This window comes from Phoca vitulina, unplaced genomic scaffold (assembly GCF_004348235.1).
Source record: "Phoca vitulina isolate PV1807 unplaced genomic scaffold, GSC_HSeal_1.0 scaffold57, whole genome shotgun sequence".
Classification (NCBI taxonomy): Eukaryota; Metazoa; Chordata; class Mammalia; order Carnivora; family Phocidae; genus Phoca; species Phoca vitulina.
In genome coordinates, this window is record NW_022589760.1 from 7,924,774 (window position 1) to 7,943,241 (window position 18,468).

Sequence of the window (18,468 nt, forward strand, 5' to 3'; positions counted from 1 at the left end):
GTTCAATAATTCATCAGTTGCCTATAACACCCTATTTTACTGTGGTAAAAACTCAACATGAGATTTAGCCTCTTAAATTTTAAGTGTACAATACATTATTGTTGACTATAGGTACAATGTACAATGGATCCTTAGAGCTTATTCATCTTACTTAACTGAAATTTTTGAGTAGCCATTTTTATGATATTCACTATACAATTTATTGAAAGGCAATGCCCTGATACTTTGATATATATTTACCTTCAAATGCCTATTATTTGTAAAGCAATTTTCAGATAATTATTTTCTAGAAATCTTGTCTTATGAAATAAAATGCTAATTAAAGAAGGGGTTAAATAAACACTTTAATTTAATTTTAAATATAGATCTTCATTAGCTTCTAGAATTTTTCTTCTGAAGATTCTGCATGGTCTCCTACCTATTAATAAAGTATGTGACGTACTCCTATTTAGAAGTTGATTGCAAAAACACTAATTCTTTAAATCCTGAAAATTTAGTCAAACTAATGTGATTTGCTACATGGCAGTTGTATCAGTATATTAGGCACATTTAGGGGACAATTGTTATATAAAAGTAGAATGTAATTAAAGGTTAAAAATTATTTCTACTTCAGCAGCAAGTGAGAACAGTTCTACTATCAGGAAGCCAGTTCATTAGTTCAAAAAACATACAAAATGTAAGGTAGGCTGAGTAGCCCTAAAGGAAATGAAGAGTTAAAGAACTATATTCCATTGTGTAAGTGCTCCTGGAGAAGATAAGTTTAGTAAGAAAGTTAGAATTTGCTGAGACTCACCATGGTCTAAGCTGTATTATGTTATTTAAACCTCACCATGGTTCTAGGAGGTAGGTACTATTATCTTTATTTTACAGATGAGGAACCTCAGGCAAAGGGAGTTGAGAAATTTGTCCAAGATCACCAGAAAGTAAAAGATACAGCTTATAATTATATACACAGGTCTGATTCCAAATACTGGAGTATTACTAAAATTTGGATTATAGAATGGATATGATAAGTGTTTTCAGGAAGATTTTTCAAAGAATTATGTATAGCCTATATTAGAAACTGGGAACAGCTTGGAGGTTGCTGTAAGTAGACTGAGCATGTAGTCTAATAATTTATATAATTCTGTCTTTATGCCATTTCTAACCTTTCTTCCAGAGAAGGCTAGACAAATTTTAATGATGTCAGATAAGGAAATTGTGTTAATTAGAACATTTGGCTACCTCTAACCAGAGAATGCTTAGTTTTTTAGATAGATAAACACTGGTTATAGAAGAAAACAGACAAACCTGCTCAATATTATGATTTTGAATTATTGGTTGCATCTGGTTTAAAAGAGTCACTAAAACAAAGTAATGAATCTGGAGAATTTATGGCTCCATTTCTTGCTCCTTTCTCTGTATTAAGCAGATTTTTTGAGGATAACTAAAAGCAACAATGATTTAATTAGATACCCTGTTTATTTATTCCTTTGTAGTTAGTCAAAAATGCAATTTTCTTGCTTCCCTTTCATTGCTGAGTTAAAGAACAGTGAAGTGTTAGTTATCACTACCTTGAAAGTGAAACATTAGGCTTTACTACATGCTCATCATAGAATTTAATTGAAAACCGTGCCACAGTGGAAAATAACTAAACCAAGGATATTAGTTCTCACCTTGACAATAAAATGTAACTTTGGGTCACAAGGCAAATTCAACTTATTTTCTAAGTTGAAGGGAATGGTGTACATATAAAACACAGCAATTTAAGCTGATTAAATTCATTAGCCTTGCCTGTGGATCATACTTATTTAACTGGGATGGAAATCCCTACATGGCTCTGTGAATTGTGTAATAATAATAGATAAAACACTGAGCCTTTATGCATCTGCTAAACAATTTATATAGATAATCCCCTTAATTCTTATATAACAACAAATGGGGCAGTTCCTAACATTATCCTCTTTTTATAGATAAAGAAACTGAGAATTAGAGATGTGTGACTTGTCCAGAGTCATACAGTCAGTAAGTGAAAGAATTTAAACCCAGACAGTCAGGCCCCAGAGCCTGTGGTGTTGCCTGAAACTCACAGGAAAGTGGATTGGATCATCGTAACACATCTTCCTGGGTGTCAGTTTTACTCAAGGACAGGAAATCTTGTCTTACATAAAAACTAATGTCAATAATTTATAGAATACACATTAAATATTGAAAATAAATTTATAGTTAAAATGTATAGATTTCAAGAGAGTTTCCTGCTTTCAAAGGGTAGCTTGAGGTCATACCTTCAGGCTCCTCAAAGTACAGGTTCCTCTGCCATAAGGAATACTTAAACGGAAAAATTCCTAGGGTGTTTTTCATTTAATTATGGATTGGACACATTGGCATTTATTTTAAGCTCTGACTTCCCAGTGTTTGGTTGTTAACCAAATAAAGCTGTTAGGCATGTTAGAATTACTGAAAACCATCTTGTTTGTTAAATCAGCTTGTTCTAGTATACTTCGTCAGTTCAAGCCAACACTCATGTATAAATCAGAGGAACTTGAGGACTAGTGCTCCCAAAGGTACTCACATCATAAAAACATAACTACAACCAGAGGAATGGAAGAGTGGCCGTAGCTGTCACTTAAATAAATCCAGATCGAGCACCTCAGTTCAAGAGTTCATTCATTTTTGTTCACTAGAGATGGTAGAGTAAGAATTTAACACCTGGAATAAACCATCTGGTTTTACATCTGGGCTCTTCTGATTATAAACTACGTGACCTTGGGCAAGTTATTCACTTAAAGTCTTAGTGTTCTCACTGAGGACACTAAGGATGATATGAAGATAATATTATATGAGGATAGTATGAGGATGATAATGAACCCCTCAGTGGGCTCATTAAAATGAAACAGTAAAAGTATAGTACTTGGTTCATTGTCTGATACATTGAAAATGATAAAGTTAGTTATTATTCAGTGACAACTATAAGTACATACTACTTAATGCTTAGGATAATTATCATTAGAGGACCTTTCTTTACTACTTAATCTGCCCCTAAACCAAAATCATTAACATTGGTGAAAATGACTTTTTGAATACATAATAATGTTTGTAAAAGTGTTGCTTGTAGTGACACATACTTGAAAACACACAGAATGTCCATCCAATAGAGAAGGCCTCAGTTTCCCAGTCTGTATAAGGGTATTGGACTAAAGGATCTCTAAAATCCCTTCCACCTCCAACAAGGACAATACTTTCACACAGCTATTAGGTAGGCTTGAGACCACTACTCTAAGCAAAAGGGAAAAAAAGGAAAATCTAACGCATTTGGTGGGTATTTAAAATTATGTTACAATGCACAGTACTCTAAATTTAACCAACACATTAAAAGTTAAAAAAAAAAAAGTTATTAATACCAAGAACAGAAGTCACTATTTAATACATTGGGAATTATTTTATTATATTTTTAGATATATGTAGTTAATTGTATGCAAATTTTATACTCTTAACCTTTATAATAGAATAAAAAATAAATGGCATCAAAAATAAACATGAGATATAAATTTGAGGTTGAGATAAAGAAGATTATATAATTTAGGACTGTCAGGAAGTTTAAAAGCTCTCAAGAAAGAAAGGAGGCTGTGTGTGGTGTAAAAATTAAAACAATACTTGGTTTGGAGTTTTATTTGTGTTGTGCTGATTTTTTTTTCCTTTGAAATAACAGGAGACATTCTGTAGGCAGATAATGCCAACCAGGATAAGTGGCTATTTGACCTTAGAACTATCAAGATCTAGTACTATTAGTAATATGAAAAGTAGCAAACCATATTGAATTTTAGTTCTATGTGCCATTCTTAGCCCCATTTTAGAAAGGGAGAACAGAAGTAAGAAAAGTGAGGCAGCTTGCCCAATATCTAATGCAACTAGCAAGAGAAAAAAAAAAAACAAAAAAAAACAGGATTCAAGCCCAGCAATTCTGACTCTAGAACCTATACTAAAAATCAGGTCATAATGTCTCAGTAAGGAAATCAAATGCTAAGACTTGATAATTATTGGGATTCTCCTCTTTTATACTCTAAGAAAGGGTTTTGTGATTGTATGTATGTTGTTTGATATAAAAATGGCCATCACCTCTGAAGAGCTGTGGAACATGCATTTGTTCCCACCAGGAAGAATATTTGCAGTACCATAAGATTCGTTTTCCCCCAGAGGATGCACTAAATCAAATTAGTTAAATATATATTGGCATTCTGGATAAAATTTGGCAGAGAATGTCCATTTGGGCTTTTTCCACATTGTCCAAATGTAATGCAAAATTTAGAAATAGTTATTGTAGTCATATACACTGATCACCATTTTAAGTCCTTCACAATTTTCCTCCCCTTTTAGAAGAGTTAAATAAAATGCTTCCACACTTGCAATAAAAAATGTTTACTTTATTTGAGTTTTAATGTAAGAATTCTTCAAATGAGTACCATGGGCAAAATATTTTTGAATGCCCTTGTAAAAGTGTTCCTCTGCAATGTGGATTTATATTTTTGAACATGTATGCTATTTTTAAGTTGAAAACTAGCATTAGAACAAATATCCAAATTAGTAACTGATTTTCCTTCTCTGCCATTGCATTAATTATAACTGCCCTTTTAAATACCATGAAGTAAAGGCTATAATGCCATAAATGTAAATCACAAATATTTCCTTTAAAAATCAAATGTTATAGCTACATACCATATTCTATTCATTTATGTGTAACCTTATTTTAGGAATGAGTATGGAATGAGATAATGTTGCTTTGAAACCCATAGTATGAAAATAACAACCAATTATTTATAACAATTGTCTTTTAATCATAATTTATTAACAACTTGAAAATACTTTCTATTTACATTTTAGCAAACTGGTCTCTCTTATCAAAGGTGAGAAAAACAGGCGTTATTTGTGCTTCTGAATAATGCTAGCTACCATTCCTGTGGCTGGGCTGTAGACAGCCATACACTGGCAACTCCACAAAAATAGAAAAGCATTTGTGTTTCTTATTTTGATTTACTTTCTAGGTTACCAGTGCTGTTATTTTCCTTTTCTCTCAGATATTTGAGAGCAGAAATGAAAGGCCAAGGATGAAGATCCAGCTACTGTAACTGTCTCCACTATAATTAAATTCTGTTATCCCACAATTTGTTTCTCATTCCCTCCCAAAAATACCTAAGAAATGTTTACAAATTAGGCAAGTAAAATAAGTACACAATGGAACAGAATAGAGAGGCCAACACATATATGGACAACTAATTTTTGATGAAAGTACAAGGTAATTCAGTAGAGAAAGGAAAATTTTTCAACAAATGATGCTGGGACAATTAGATACCTAATTTCAATCTATATTTTGTACCACAGACAAAAATAGGTCAGATCTAAATGTGAAATCTCAGAGTATAAAACTTCTAAAAAAGCATAGAAGAATATCTTCGTGATCTTGGGCTAGGCAAAGATTTCTTAGAGATGACACCAAAAACGTGGTTCATAAAAGAAACAAAGATGATAAATTGGACTGAATCAAAATTACAAACTTCTGTTCTCTGAAAAACTATGAAAGGCACTGTTAAGAGGATAAAACGAAAATCCATGGATTGGGAGAAAATACTTGCAGAACTTATATCTGCTAAGGACTTGTATCCACAGTATATAACAAATTCTCAAAACTCAATAGTAAGACCAGAACCCAATAGGAAAATGGGCAAAATATGAATAGACAGTTCACCAAAGAAGATATGTGGATGGTAAATCACTACAAAAAAAAAGATGTTTAACATCCTTAGTCATTAGGGAAATGCAAAGTAAAACCACAATGAGATACTACTGCATACCTATCAAAATGGCTAAATTTAAAAAGAATGACCATACCAAGTGTTGGTGCTCCTAGTAGGAATGCAAAATTGTACAACCACTTTGGAAAACAGTTAATTCTTAAAAAGTTAAACATACACATAGCATGTGACTCATCAGTTTATTTATATAACATTCCAGAAAACGCAAACTAGTCTATAGAAACAGAGAGCAGATCAGTAGTTGCCTAGGCAGGCACAAGGAGAGGCTTTTGGGGATGATAAAAAACTTTCATTATCTTGACTGTGGGTGATGACTTCACAGGTATAAAGATTTATTAAAATATCACAGTGTGTACTTTATGTACAGTTGTATTATTGTACTTTAATAAAATTGTTTTTAAAAAGAATTAACTTATGTACTCAGATAAAACCTGTCTAAATGAATAACAACAACAAAAAAAGAAAAACATAAGTTCACAAATAAATGAAATTGCAATGCTTTGCTTCTTAAATATCTACAAGATAATGCTATAGCACTTATTGCATATTACGTATATGTGTTTTTGTGAAAGGGGTGGTAGTCGGGATTGTGTATATGTTCCTAACAGAGAAGGTATAAATGGATGTCAAAAAGCCATGTTCAGCCTAAATATAACAATAGATTCTGTGTTAAGCATCATCTCATGTAGAAGTATGAACATCTGACCCCAAAAAAGAATATCATAAAATAATGAAACAGAGAACATATCACTATGCAAGTAATTTAAAGATGGCCTTATGAAGAAAAACAAGCATATCATATGCTAGAACTAATACTTACAAAAATATTCACAGTAGAAAATATATGATATAATGCATAAATTAAATGCATTATATAAAGAAAATACTTATTTTCTTTTAGGAAACTGCAATAATAAAATTAAGTTAACTAATAGACCAAGAAAAGCCTCAAAAATGAAAATAAGTTACAAGATACCTAAGGTAGTATATATGCATCAAAAGTAGAGCACTGTAGTTAGAAGTCACCTATATAGTCTTTGGCTTGGGAAAAAGGAAGAACAAAAAAATCAAAATAGTTCATTAATAGCTCTGTATGAGTTTTTTTTTTTTTTTACAAGTCTTTCTCTTTTTATTCTCCTTGTTTCATTCCAACTTTTTGTGATTAAGTATTAATCCTTGAAAGGCATTGTTTAGATGACAATTAAATTGAAATTAGGTAATTTAAAATGAAAGCTGTAGTTAAGATGCATTTGTCCAATGTTGTAAGTCAGAACAGATGTATTTTCTAAAGGAGTCACAGTTGTCTTAAATCAAGGCCAAAATTATTTTACCTGTAGGATTTCACCACCAATTAATTTCTTTCTTAATTCAGTGGAAAAGAAGCAAAGGGTATAAATAGGCAATTCTCAAATGGACAATAAAAATATGAAAAGACATTCAATCTTACTGCTAACCTAAGAAATATAAATACATAGTGATAAGAAATTAATTGGGGGATGTTCATTAAAGATGTGAATAGTGATTACCTCTCAGTTTGTTTTTAGTTACTTTTCTTGTTTGGATTTCAATATATTATCCAACCTTTGTTCAACGCATATCATTTTCACAAAATATAATGTTATTAAAAAACAGCCACTACCTCATTAGTTGTTTGCAGAAAAATTAAGGCCAACGGATCAGAAAACAGAATTCAGAAACAGAACCAAGCAGTTTAGTTAATATGGTAAATGTCGTATTTCAAATAAGGGTGAGACAGAGAGATTATCAAATAAACAGTACAAAAAAATTAGCTAGCTAATAAAAATATATTTTAAAAAATATCTGAATCCCTAACTCATTGCTTACTCCAAAATACTAATTCCTGATAGTACAAAATTTAACATGTAAATGAAACCACTATAGTACTATCAAAATATAAGAGCTTTCATTTCAAAAAGGATATCTATTATTTTAAATGAAAATAATAAGTTACAGAACAATATTTATGGCATAACCCCACTGATTTAAATCATTTTTCCATAGTATACGTTTTGATTAAAATTATGAAATGAAAGAATATACACTCAGTTAAGTTTTATTCATCATTATATTACCATCCTCTACCACATGTGGCTGGCATATGGCAGGCACAAAAACATATTAGTTGAATGATTAAATAAATGAACTTATGCATTATTGGTGGAACTGTAAATCATGATAACTTTTCTGGGGAGAAGTTTGGCAATATGTGTCAAAGAATAAAATGAACACACAATTTTTTCCAGCACTCCCATTTCTAGGAATTCATCTTATGACTAATTTTCACAAATCCATATAGTAGGTATCCACGGCTAATTTTTTTTTATAACAGGAAAAAAAAGTGTATGCTCATGGAGAGATGGTGTGGAAAGGAGCTGCTCTACAACAGGAATCTGGTTAAATAAGTTAAGTCAAATATTTCCATGGAATATGCACCTATTTTAAATTAAGATGTTGATCATTTACCATGCAAATATAGCCACAACTGATAAGTTAAATGAGCAGATTACAAAATATAATATGTTTTACATCGAGAACAGTTTATATAAATAAGCAGGTGTGTAGATGTACAAAGAAATTTCTGGAAGGAAATGCATCAAAATCCTAACAGTGGTAATCATTTGGTTGTTAAGATTATGTATTTTTACCATCATTGGAATTTTCTATATTTTTTCCTTACAATGCTTATATACCTTGAAAATCAGAAATAAACAATAAAAGTAAATTTATTTACAAAATAGAAAAGTGTTCCCTAACTTTTAAAAAAAAATATGACTAAATGACAAAGCATAAAATCTATAATAAAAAGGTAATGCAAAGATTAATCTAACTTTAATATTTCTCCTCATTTGAAGTGATAATTCATCATGTTTTATATTTTAATTTACTACTTGTATTCCATGAGCAGGTTTAGACACTGAATGTGATTAAGTAGGTTATTTTCTACATTAGTATATCAAATCACCTCTATGGGTTTTTTTGCTTCCACAGAAATATCAAGGTATCTTCCAGCTAAGTCTTTAAAAGACTGTAATATATCCTGTGAATTTTTATACAAATACAGATAGGTAATTCTTGTCATTCATAAAAATGGGCTAAATATGTTTCTTACCTTTAATGAAAAGTAAACACTGGTCTTTTGGGTTGTACCAAGGGAGGTGTTCTGTAGCAGAAATGAATCCTGTAAATAAAAATAACAGATACCTGTTTTTAAACTTCATTTTACAAAAGTTTATTCACATATTACTGGATTTGTAAATCATACTTCAGTGTGGCTGGAATATTAGAAGGAAATTGGTGGCAGATGACATTGTAAAGTATACCCTGACAGAGGATGCACTTTTCGTCAGCACAAATTCCCCCCCCAATCCTGCTGCTCATGGAATTGAAAACTGCTGCACAAAAGTATGGAGCAAACCGTCTGCTTTTAAATAATACTACCTAACGTTTGAATGCCCTTGTATTTCATCTACAAGATTGTTGCAAGCATTGAGAACAGCTAATGGCAAGTCAGCAGCAAGGTCGGGGTATATTATATGCCAGTTTAAAAAGAGAAATATAGTAAAAATGGTGTAACTGACTCACGCAACATGGGTTCACAACCCTGTAGATGGATATAAACCAGGCTTGCCAAACACCACAGATAGTACTTATTAAAACTGATACGTGGACGCATTATGCCTGCTTTCTAGCCCCTTCCCCCTTTGCCGATAAACGACTCCCCTTTTTCCTCCAGTGTAAAAATACACTCCCAAGGATATTTAGATAAAGAGATTTAAAAAAAAAATCATCCATAATCACACTACCCAATGATGCCATTTGGAGCATTTTCATCCAATTTTTTAAAAACAGATTTTTGTCAAGAGGCTCCTGACAAACCAAACGGGAATTCAGGATGAGATGATGGGAGAACGATACCCCTCTTCCCTTGTTAGGAACCATGGCTAGTATTTTTACCTCATATCTAAGCTTGTTTTTGAGTTATATAACTATAAAGATAGAATTTTGAGGGGAAATAAACGTCTTCCAAGGGTGTGTGCCTCAGCTACCAAGAAGCATCTGGGAAGGTGGGCGGAGCCTGGAGGGCGGCGGGTGCGTTTGGTATTTCATTAGGCTTAGAGCTTGTCAATCAAGCTTGCCCAGCAAATGAGGCGCGAGCTAAGGGCACACTGGGAACTAAATTAACGGCAGTTCTGACTGCAAGGGGTGGGGGCTTGCGATCTAAACCCTGAAGAGATCTTGGGGTCTTACACTGCGCCATTAGGCTGCGGCACGCCTCGGTCCGCCGCGGCTACAGTGAGAGGCTTTGCCACCGCCGCTCTCGCCCAGGCCTCTATTGCGGCTAACACCTCTGCGCGGTCACGGCAGCCCAGCCCAGCCCAGCCCCGCCCTACGCTACTGCTACCTTCGCCGCTGCTGCAACCTCCTCAGCCCGGGCCTCCGCCGCTACTCAAGCATCCGTGAGTCATTTTCTGCCCATCTCCGAGCGCGCGGTCTCAGTGGTAGTCACCACATTAAGAGGTTTGCAGGGTTGCAAAATGGCAGAAGCGGATCTTAACATGGTCTCGGAACCTGCCGCCCAAGGGGTTGCTGAAGAGAAGATGGCTAGCTCGTCTAGTGATTCTGGGGAAGACTCTGACAGCAGTAGCTCTAGCAGCAGCACTAGTTGCAGCAGCAGCAGCAGTAGCCGCAGCCGCTTATATAGAAAGAAGAGGGTATCTGGGCCTTCGCGAAGAGCACGGCGGGCTCCGTTGGGTAAAAGTTTCGTGGATCGGCTGCCTCAAGCAGTTAGAAATCGTGTGCAGGCGCTTAGAAATATTCAAGATGAATGTGACAAGGTAGACATCCTGTTTTTAAAGGCAATTCACGATCTCGAAAGAAAATATGCCGAACTCAATAAGCCTCTGTACGATCGGCGATTTCAAATAATCAATGCAGAATATGAACCTGCAGAAGAAGAATATGAATGGAATTCAGAGGATGAGGTGTTCAGCAGTGATGAGGAGGTGCAGGAAGACAGTCCTAGTGAAATGCCTGCCTTAGAGGGTGAGGGAGAAGACGATGACCCTAAAGAAAAACCTGAGGTAAAGGCTGAAGAAAACGAGGTTCGAAAAGAAACTCCTGAGGCAAAGGCTGAAGAAAACGCAGAGTCTAAAGATTTTCTGGGGGTAAAGCCTGAAATGAAAGAAGAGCCTAAAGTAGTCCCCCAGGCAAAGGCAGAAGATAAAGAACAGCCTAAAGCAGCAGAGGCTAAGGCAAAGGCTGCTGTAATAGAGGCTCCTAAAAGAATTCCTGAGGTCAGGCCTAAAGAAAGAGCGAATCTTAAAAGAGCTCGGAAGGGAAAGCCTAAAAAAGAAGATCCTAAAGGCATTCCTGACTACTGGCTGACTGTTTTAAAGAATGTTGACAAGCTCGGGCCCATGATTCAGAAGTATGATGCCCCCATTTTGAAGTTCTTGTCAGATATTAGCCTAAAGTTCTCAAAACCTGGTCAGCCTATAAGCTACACGTTTGAATTTTATTTTCTACCCAATCCATACTTCAGAAATGAGATGCTGACCAAGACATATATAATAAAGTCAAAACCAGATCACAATGATCCCTTCTTCTCTTGGGGATGGGAAATCCAAGATTGCAAAGGCTGTAAGATAGATTGGAGAAGAGGAAAGGATGTTACTCTGACAACCACCCAGAGTCGCACAACTGCTACTGGAGAAATTGAAATTCAGCCAAGAGTGGTTCCTAATGCATCATTCTTCAATTTCTTTAGCCCTCCTGAGATTCCTAAGATTGGAAAGCTGGAACCACGAGAAGATGCTATCCTGGATGAGGACTTTGAAATTGGTCAAATTTTACATGATAATGTCATCCTGAAATCAATCTATTACTATACAGGAGAAGTCAAAGGTACCTATGATGATGGTAAAGATTATGGAAACAGGAAATATCGAAAATAAAAAAGAGGCTGCCTGAAGGAATTTTCAAGCATCTCAAAACTTCAAGCAGGAGTGAAGCAGGTTTATATAGCCTCAGACGAGATGGGGGGGGGCTGCTCTATAACCTCAACAGTAGCATTCCTTAGTCTTGTGTTTTCATATTTTCTTGGTAGTCTAAAAAATTGTCTTACAGTGTCTAAGTAGCCTGTTGTAGTGTAATATTCTTCAAAATATGTAAGTGCTGTCAGTTATCTAAAGCATGCTCATTTGGTGCTACAGAGTTTTGATTTTTGTGAAGTCCTTTGTCATGTTCCTATTAGAATGTAGCTGTGAAAACTGGCATAATTGTCAATTGAGACAAATGTTTGCTTGAAAAAAAGAGTTCCTGAAATACCAATGCAAGTGGTTTTTCTTTTCCAGCCCAGAAAACTAAACGTTTAAATCTGCTTGCACTAACTGTGCCTTCATTACTTTGCTATAGAAATACAGTACTTACATTAACTAGAACAGCTAAACAGTGAAATTTGATTGCTTGAAAAAAGATTAGCATAAATTTAAGAATGTCCATCAAGGGGCACCTGGGTGGCTCAGTCGTTAAGTGTCTGCCTTCGGCTCAGGTCATGATCCCAGGGTCCTGGGATCAAGTCCCACATCGGGCTCCCCGCTCAGCGGAAAGCCTGCTTCTTCCTCTCCCACTCCCCCTGCTTGTGTTCCTGCTCTCGCTATCTCTCTCTCTGTCAAATAAATAAATAAAATCTAAAAAAAAAAAAAAAAAAATGTCCATCAAGACCATATACGATATGACTGAGCTTATTTATGTGACATAGTGATCTATAAATTAAGAATAATGGAGTTATCGTTTACCACTGAAGTGTTACTATGACAGTATTTTTTAAAAGTTTCCTCATCTTATACTGTGTAATTGTGAACTAAAGTTACTAACCACATTTTCTTTGTAATATGTTCTATTTTGTCTTTCACTGAGATGATCACTTTTTATCACTTGATATTCTTTTCATGTTGTTCTATTGCATCCTAAAATAAATGTCCAATAAAGTGTATCATGCTATAAAAATCTAACATTTTTCCTAATTATAAAAAATGTGGGTCTTCTAGAAAAAGTAGAAAACACTGAGGAAAAGGGAAATTTAAAAAAAAGAATACATAACTATTATTAACATTCTGATATGTTTCCCAGATCTTAGCTCTTTGGAGGATACACATTCAAGTGATTGGAGAGAAATGGAACAGGGGAGCAAGGCTAAGGGAGAGGAGAAGGGGAGGAGAGAGAGGGAGGGAAAAGGAGAAGGAAGAGGGAGAAGAGGAGGGTGAGAAGGAGGGTGGAAGGAGAGTGGGTGGGAGGGAGCGGGGAAGGGAAAGGAGAATAGGGAAGGAAGGGAAAGGGAGAAGGGTGGGGAGTAGAAGGGATGGGAGGGAGTGGGGATGGGGCAGAAGGGGGTAGAGGGAAGGAGTGCCTCACCCAGAAAGGACATCTATATAAGCTGTTGCTTTCACTTCCAAGAGTAGGATGGGTAAATGACCTAGGAAGAGTAAGTGACCCAGACCCACCCTCCACCTGATTTGGGAGGAGATCACACTCCTAGATGTGGCATTTTTTTTTTTTTTAATAGGTGGCAACAACTTTCACTTCAGCACCATGCAGCTGGTTACAGGGTAATGAGATCCTGAGATTTTGGGGTTGAAATTGGTGTGAAGAGGAGGCCCCTTAAAACTCAGCTTACCAGAGAGTTTTGCGCAGGGCACAAAGGCACAAGCACAACAAATAATAAAAGTAGTATTTTATTTCACATTTGCCGTTTCCCCATCCACATATATTTTCCTTCAAAACCTGAAGGAAAGAGCTGTGGCAGGAGGATTTGGGGATTTCTGGGTCTCTAGGCATAAAATTACCTAATAATCTTTCCAAATCGCATCATATAGTTTAATATCTTGCTTTTATCCCTGTTTAACAATAGCCCAGCCCCATATCTATAAATGTAAAAATATTACAATCCATGACACTATTTAACCAATCATGTATGTTTAGATATTTAAGTTGTTAGGATTTATACAAAATCAGGAAGCAAATTACTGCTTTTAGCAACACCACTGCAATTTTTAGAGTGCCTTTGTTTTATTTCTGAGATATTTGCATCCATCAAGAAAGGGTATGGGAGCAGATTTACTTATACACCAGGGCCAAAGTGAAGACTATAATAAATATGGTGTACCTGGATCACTGCTGCAGAGGTTCCCAAATTGGACATATACTGTGCTTGCCAGACAACACAGCAGAGCCCTTAAAACTTCTACATGGAATGCAAAACCCTTATCGCGTCTTAGAACACTTACTGAAGTATTTAGCCCCTTCCCACTCTGTATTTTCCAATATTAAAGGAATGCATCTCAGAATATTTGCAAAAAAGAAGCAGAAACGCAGAATATAAAAATCATTCAGAAGCACGCTACAGGAAGATACCCTGTTGGTAGATTGGTGTATTTCCTCCCAGTCTGTCTCTTGATTAGATTTTATCACAACTTCTTGGCTCAAATCTAAAGGTTAATTCAAGCTGGGTGGGTGTAAAGGGAAGTGGAAAGGCAGCTTATTGGTATTTTTACCTTTTTTGTTTAGGGCACTGGTGGGAGGGTAGGGGAAAGGGAGGGGCAGGGTAGGTGCCAAAGATTTTTCCATCAGTAAGGCTAGAATTCCGGAAATGCAAGCTCTCTGAGGTGGGTGATTCTACCACACAGAAAGTGGCTAGTGAAAGTGGCTAGAGCGAAGAAGCCTTTGGGCTTGCACCTTCGCTGGGCTGTAGGTTTGTCTATCATACTTACCCAGCCAATGACTAATGCCAGAAGGAGGAGCTGACTGGGCTTGAAACTCATGAGCAGGGGGCAGAGGCAGGAGAAGAGCTTTTATTCAGTCTTCGACTTCTTTCTGGTGAGCTGTTTTCCTTTTGCTGTGATTCAAGGCTGAGGCAAGCTACCTCCTTTCCTGCTCCCAACCGGACCAAGGAGGACTCCTCCTCCCCCGCCCCTCCCCTCCTTCTCCTCCTGACTAAGCTGCAGTAGGGACTGCCGAAGAGGTAATGGAAGAAACTCTCTATCCAAGTGGACAAAGTGACAGTACAGATAGTCAAATGATGCAAATTACCCATTATGTCTGAATCTAGCGAAACTGGTGCTCCTGCCGTCAAAAAACTTCAAGGACCATGTGATAAGATAGAAGCCAAATTTAAAAAGGAATTGCAGGCCCTTGAAAAAAAAGTATAAACTCACTTGATGAGGTAGGTAGGTGTTTGTGCCCACCAGCACATGTATTAATTAGGACAACAGGCAGTGTAATAATTTCAACACACTTATGGATTACTTCAAATGTTGTTTTGTGGTTTTTGCAGAGTACATTTTTTTAAAATTAAAATGAAATATTTAAGTATTTAAATGCATAGCATTTAGAAGTATACTTTTCTTCAAAATATGCAGAACGTAACAAATTCTCTAGAGCATCTTTGCTCATTGCTATGTAGTTTTGTCCTTATGATTTTTATTTTGTGATATAGCTTTTAGAGAGTGGGAAAATTATTAGAACTCTTCGCTGAAGTTAATATTTACTTGGAGGGAAAAAAAAACATACTTAGAGAGCCAATCCAAGTGTGTGTTTGCCTCCAGCTCAAAAGAGTTTAAGTCAACTTGCGCCAGGTGTGCCTTCATTATTGTGCTGTAAAAATGTGATTTGTTGTGATATGGTACTTTGCAAAATTTTATCACTTGAATAAAGTAGCATAGAGTTAAGAATTTTCAAGAACACATTAATATCAAGTCTCCTAGGGCGCCTGGGTGGCTCAGTTGGTTAAGCGACTGCCTTCGGCTCAGGTCATGATCCTGGAGTCCCTGGATCGAGTCCCGCATCAGGCTCCCTGCTCGGCAGGGAGTCTGCTTCTCCCTCTGACCCTCCCCCCTCTCATGTGCTCTCTCTCATTCTCTCTCAAATAAATAAATGAAATCTTTAAAAAAAAAAAAAGTCTCCTAGATTACCTTTTTTTAAATTTTTGTATGACACATAGATTTATAAAGAAAAAAATAAACATAATGAAGTTGTTTTTCTGTTGTAGTGCTGATAAAAGTTAGTGTTTTCAACTGTTTTATTCACCTGTACTCATGAGTTATGTAAGCTAAGGTGATGGAGTATATTTTCTTTCTACTATGCTTCACTGAAAGTTGTCACTTTATCACTGTTTTATTACATCTTCTGATTATGAAAAATGTTCATTAAAGAAATTTTGGAAAATATACTGAAAAGCATAAAAATTATTTTAAACAACTCTACCTTCAAATATAACCACACTTTTAAAAAAGATTTTATTTATTTATTTGACAGAGAGAAAGACACCAAGAGAGGGAACACAAGCAGGGGGAGTGGGAGAGGGAGATGCAGGGGGAGTGGGAGAGGGAGATTCCCGCCCGAGCAGAGAGCCCGATGTGGGGCTAGATCCCAGGACCCTGGGTTCATAAGATTACCACACTTTACATGAAAATGTCTATAGCTTTATTAATATAAGTACTATCACGATCACTTTTCATTTAATATATTTTGTTTTAACATATATGAAATGAATATGCCATACTTTATTACATCAGCTTCCTATCAAGGGCATTTAGGTTAGGAGCATCTTTTTCTAATTGATTAGTAATTGTAAACGCTGTCTTTGAATTAAGGAAAAATGTTGCATATGTTGAAACATTTTCTCTTTTGATTTTGTTCATTTTTTTCCCTGCAGAAGAGTTTTAATGTTAATACAGTCACATTTATCCTTTCCCCCCCATTATAGATTTTGGGTATTTGGCTTAGAAAGACCTTCCCACATCAAGATCATTTTTTTTAATTGCTCATGTTTCTTACAGTACTCTTATAATTTCATTTAATGCTCTAATCCTTCTGGAATAATTTTGATTTAAAGATTAAGGTAGCTGTACCACTTTTTTTTTCTCTCAACACAATTCACCAGTTGTTTCAGTACCATTTATTGAATATTAAACATCCAATGTAATGAATTGCCACCTTTATTATATAATCCATTACCTCATGTGTTTGGGCCTACTCCTGGTCTGTTCTGCTCAAAATAGTTATTCTTGTGCCAGTATAAATCTTTTCAAACAAATCTCTATATACATTTTATTATCTGGTAAGAAAAGTTCCTTAAAAAACTTGTTTTTAAGATTTTTTTGGATATTTTCACCTATTTATTTTTCCAGATGAGCTGCAGTGTTGCTTTTTTTTCAGATTCCCTCCCCAAAGCCTATGGATATTTTGATTGGAGTTTGTTTGAATTTATAGATAAATTTACAGAGAATCAAGAATTGCATATTATTCAGTCTTTTTATCCAGTGACAAGTCTTTTCATTTAATCAAGTCTTTCTTATATCCTTCAGTAGAATTTTAAAGTTTACCTGTTAAAATAGGCTTTTCAAAAATAGTCAGAACCCGTTCTTTAGTTTCTTCTTCCTTAGTCTGCCTTTTGCTGATGCTGTTTTGCTTCTTATTTTTAAATCATCTATGCTTTGGTATTGTCCCTTTCTTTCAGCTTTGAGTGGGGGCAACTTTCCTGAAGTGTGATGTGTGAAGAGGTAGGAAGAAATGAGCTTGAGCATCTCAGTAGCTTCAATTCAGGTTTGTCTCATATCATTCTCTCTCTAAATTGCTATATCTTCTGCCTGGGGCCTTTTCTCTCAATTTATGTTGTTCTCTCCATTGACAGCTTTGGGATGAACAGTAGGTCAGCATGACTCAGTGAAATGGTGATGTAATTTCTGCTCAACTGACTGGCCGGCATCTGTAGTTACTTGTTGCTTGCCTTTCTTATATTGAAGCAATCTCCAGAAAATAAAGATGATACTCTGGTATACTTTTCTTCTTTACTTCAGCTCCCCGTTTATTCTGTGTTATGGAGCTGTTTCCAAAAAGGGTCATTTTTTGCTGCTTTCACTATCTGCCACAGGCCTAAATTCAGGGCTTGAACACTTAAAGGAATCTGCACATTGTCGGAGACCTGTGAAAGCAAGGCTCATAGTCCTGCTTTTTTTTTTTTTTTTTTTTTGGTTAAAATTTCATTGAAACTGAAAGATATTCTTTCCAGTGTGTGTCACTTGTGATTGTGGCTGTTTTTTTTTTTTATTTGAAAATTATTTCTGCCTTTATTTTTTATTCAGATGATTCTGTTGCACATGCAGGATTGAGAACCACAGAACAATGTAGAGAAGAATCTCCAAGAGGAGTGTTATATAATGTTCTCTAAATGTATTGACCTCAGAAAACCTTTTCTACAGCAAAGCTATTAACTCTCCTAATTGAATAGTGTTCCTGAAATACCAGTTTGGTGAATTTGGCTTTGGCTAAATATGTAAATTAGCCCCTCTTCATTTATTGGTAAAAACATCCCTTGACATTCAAAAAAAATATTCTGTTAAAAAATTTTTTTTGAGACAAAGAACTCATAGAAAGATGCAAATATAGTACAGAAAGGTCCTGTGCACCCTATACCCAGCTGTCCCAAATGGTAACACCTTACATGACTATCTATAGTACAATACCCAAATTAGCAAATTAACACATACAATCTACAGACCTCATTCAGATTTTGTCACATTTTACATGCATTCCTGTATGTGTGTGCATGGATGTGTGTGTGTGCGTGCACGTGCACGTGCACGCGTGTGTGTGTGTGTGTGTA

The 18,468-nt window shown here is 35.6% G+C and overlaps 2 protein-coding genes across 2 annotated transcripts in view; one reads left to right on the forward strand and one right to left on the reverse strand.

Moving 5' to 3' along the window:
• Nucleotides 1–9,849, reverse strand: part of FAM133A (family with sequence similarity 133 member A) — a 48,674-nt gene extending 38,825 nt beyond the window's left edge. Inside the window, exons 1-2 of the mRNA XM_032390043.1 lie at nucleotides 9,762–9,849; nucleotides 8,917–8,985 (exon numbers count right to left, since the gene is read on the reverse strand). The gene's annotated coding sequence lies outside the window, so the exon portion shown is untranslated. The remainder of the gene's footprint in view (nucleotides 1–8,916; nucleotides 8,986–9,761) is intronic.
• Nucleotides 9,850–9,981: 132 nt separating this feature from the next.
• NAP1L3 (nucleosome assembly protein 1 like 3) lies at nucleotides 9,982–12,382 on the forward strand. The gene has a single exon (XM_032390083.1). It carries the CDS (start codon nucleotides 10,343–10,345, stop codon nucleotides 11,759–11,761), a length of 1,419 nt encoding a protein of 472 aa, XP_032245974.1. The 5' UTR covers nucleotides 9,982–10,342; the 3' UTR covers nucleotides 11,762–12,382.
• The last annotated feature ends 6,086 nt before the right edge of the window (nucleotides 12,383–18,468 follow it).

Excerpts from the sequence above, each read along its gene's own strand:
- NAP1L3 (XM_032390083.1), top strand. The coding sequence starts at position 10,343 with ATGGCAGAAGCGGATCTTAACATGGTCTCGGAACCTGCCGCCCAAGGG.